Here is a 2862-nt window from a genome sequence, read left to right on the forward strand (position 1 = left end):
TTCTTCTCTATTGACGCGTTCGAAACGCGGCTTGCAGCGTTTTGAAGGCGTCAAAGAAGAAGAAGAAAGGTGTCACAGCAATAAAGGCAAAGAAAAAAAAACGTGTAATGTACAAAAACTAATAAAAACGTTCGTAATAATAGTATTTTGTACGATTTGGGCACGCCGAGTGCGAAAATACACGAAATAAAGGGAAAATTGAGTGAATTGTACATCGGAAATCGACGCGAAAAAATCGCTCAAGTGTGCGCACGTTTGCGGATTCGAAGTTAACAGCCGAATTCACAACGTATTCGCAACGACAGAATCGCGCCAATGTGCGCTTCGCTTTACTCAAATGAAATCGGCCACTGGTTGGTGCGTTTGTAGGGAATTTAGTTAAGTAGGTTGGTCAACTGGTTGACCGATTAATCGATCCGTGTGTAGGGCCACTAAAACCGACCTAACTGAACACACCAAACAAACGAATGGTGAGAGCAAAGCAAATTGAAAATTGGTTCTGCTTCGGAAAAATATCAGAAAAGTAAAAATTGTACGTTTTTTTAATGAGTCGAAATTTTTATAAAAAGTTTTTGAAAAAAACTATTTAAAAACCGTTTGTCATTAGTTTAATATAAGAAAATTTATTTCGGGTGTTGAGTGTTTAAAATACAGCCTCAAAATTGGCAAAATAAGGAAGAATAAAAAAATGAGCTACAACGAAAAATGTGATGGTATAACAAAGGAAGATTGGATGCGAAAGTTGGAGCAATTCCCTTATAAACAAAGTGACATGAATCGATTAATTATGAATTATTTGGTGACTGGTAAGTGAAAAAATCCAAATGACGATAACAAGACTTTAAAAACGCAATTGTTTTTGTATATTATAGAAGGGTTCAAAGAGGCTGCCGAAAAATTCCAGTTGGAGGCTGGACTCGAACCAAGTGTGGAACTCAGCTCATTAGATGACCGCATACTCATACGTGAAGCCGTTCAGAGTGGACGCATTCAGGAAGCAACCCATCTCGTTAATCAATTGCATCCTGAGCTACTGGATAATAACCGCTATTTATTCTTTCACCTGCAACAATTGCAACTTATTGAATTAATTCGGTAATACACATCTTACTTGTGAAACATAATTTGCTCATGAAATTAATTGATTTTCATAATTCATAGAGCTGGACAAATCGAAGAAGCTCTTACATTTGCTCAAAATAAACTATCTGAAGCGGGTGAAGATATTCCCGAAGCGCTTAATGAACTCGAAAGAACACTGGCTCTTTTAGCTTTTGAGAAGCCACAAAATAGCCCTTTTGCAGATTTATTGGAACAATCGCATAGGCAAAAGGTATGCTAAAATTTGGCAATTATTTTTATTTAATGTATCCCGAAAATTTTATCCACAGATTGCGAGTGAACTTAATGCAGCAATACTTAAGTGTGAGCATAGCACCGATTCAACTCCTAAAGTGATGTTCTTATTAAAGTTGATCCTGTGGGCTCAGTCAAAACTTGACAGTCGAGACGTTCACTACGCTAAGATGGTTAAGTTGGAGACAGCTCTAATTGACAAACCCAAGTAGTTCGATTGCGATGTGGTCATGAGTTGGGAAAAATGTAAAATTGAAAATTATCACAAACAAAGAGTTTTATAGGGTTCTATCGGCTGGCATTATCTATTAGTAAAAAATAATTTTAACGAAATATATGTATTCGCCTATACATCCAAATAAAAAATAATAGATTAAACAAAAATGACAATAAGTTATTATAAAAGCGCGAGGATATTACATTTTGGACAATTATGTCGTTGGTCAATCTGACGACCCATTACACAGAATATGTCGAACATTTGTCTACACACTTCAATATTGATTAATACAAAAAGCATGCTCTTCAGAAAATACTAAGGATCCCATGTTGATACCGAATTTGTTTGTATCCATCCACTTTGAAGTTATGTATGTGTATGGGTGCATTCCAAAACGTCAAAACAAAAACCATCAGTCTTCTTTTATTTCTAAACCGCACTCAAAGAAAAAGTCTAACCGCAACCTAGTAGAAAACTACCATCTAAGCGTGGTTGCAAAAAGGCGAAAATTAAGCAAAAATTTCATAATGAATCGCTTAAAATTCAATACGCTAAATTACACTACATAAAAAAAATTATCCGGTAAATTGATAACCTCAATTTTTTTAGAGGCGGTTAAAAACGAAAAAAATAATAATTGTATCATTCTCGAGGCTTTTACTGAACATCCAAAATTGGACTGCAATATTTTTCGAGTTTATGTCGATAACGTTGCAATCGTTTTGGTTACGTTCTGCAAATATTAGGTGCGCAGACTACAACGATTCTCATTAAGATCGCATGGAAAGAGGACATCGTCTTCAACCTGCCATGAACCATGTCTTTCGTTCATGTCAACCTGCATCCATGATTCGCTGGTCATTCATATACACCAACGGCTAGAATGATGACGCAGGAAGTGTTTGAAGTTTGCTATGCAGACGAATCGTTCGTGCAGCCTATCGTGTAAGATAGATAATAAGGCTATAAAATCAGTTTGCAGCTTGCTATAAAAAAAATCTCGGATATTTTTTTTAAAGAAAATATACGGCAACAGCAAAGGACTTTCTAAGAGACGGAATGAAAAATTCGCCGTATGTTGAATATCGTCATCGTCAGGAAAAGTGACGATACGGCCACCGTCAGCCATGTTACTGATGCGCTGACGATCGTCGACGATGATGACGATATTCAGCCTAGGGCCGAATAATTTTTGGAACGTTTTATGCAACACTGATTAAAAAGAATAGTAAGAATATAAAAATTACTACATATTGTTTATTTGATTAAAAAGAATAGTAAGAATA

At 35.9% G+C, this 2862-nt stretch overlaps 1 protein-coding gene across 1 annotated transcript; it reads left to right on the plus strand.

The window, feature by feature from the left end:
• The first annotated feature begins 455 nt into the window (after positions 1-455).
• Hou (GID complex subunit 8 homolog protein Houki) lies at positions 456-1735 on the plus strand. Its single transcript, XM_017638939.1, has 4 exons — positions 456-806; positions 873-1095; positions 1162-1333; positions 1392-1735. Exons 1-4 carry the CDS (start codon positions 689-691, stop codon positions 1566-1568), a joined length of 690 nt encoding a protein of 229 aa, XP_017494428.1. The 5' UTR covers positions 456-688; the 3' UTR covers positions 1569-1735.
• The last annotated feature ends 1127 nt before the right edge of the window (positions 1736-2862 follow it).

The sequence above is a fragment of the Rhagoletis zephyria genome, unplaced genomic scaffold, assembly GCF_001687245.7.
Source record: "Rhagoletis zephyria isolate East Lansing unplaced genomic scaffold, Rhagoletis_zephyria_1.1 Rzeph_scaffold_27600, whole genome shotgun sequence".
Taxonomy (NCBI): domain Eukaryota; kingdom Metazoa; phylum Arthropoda; class Insecta; order Diptera; family Tephritidae; genus Rhagoletis; species Rhagoletis zephyria.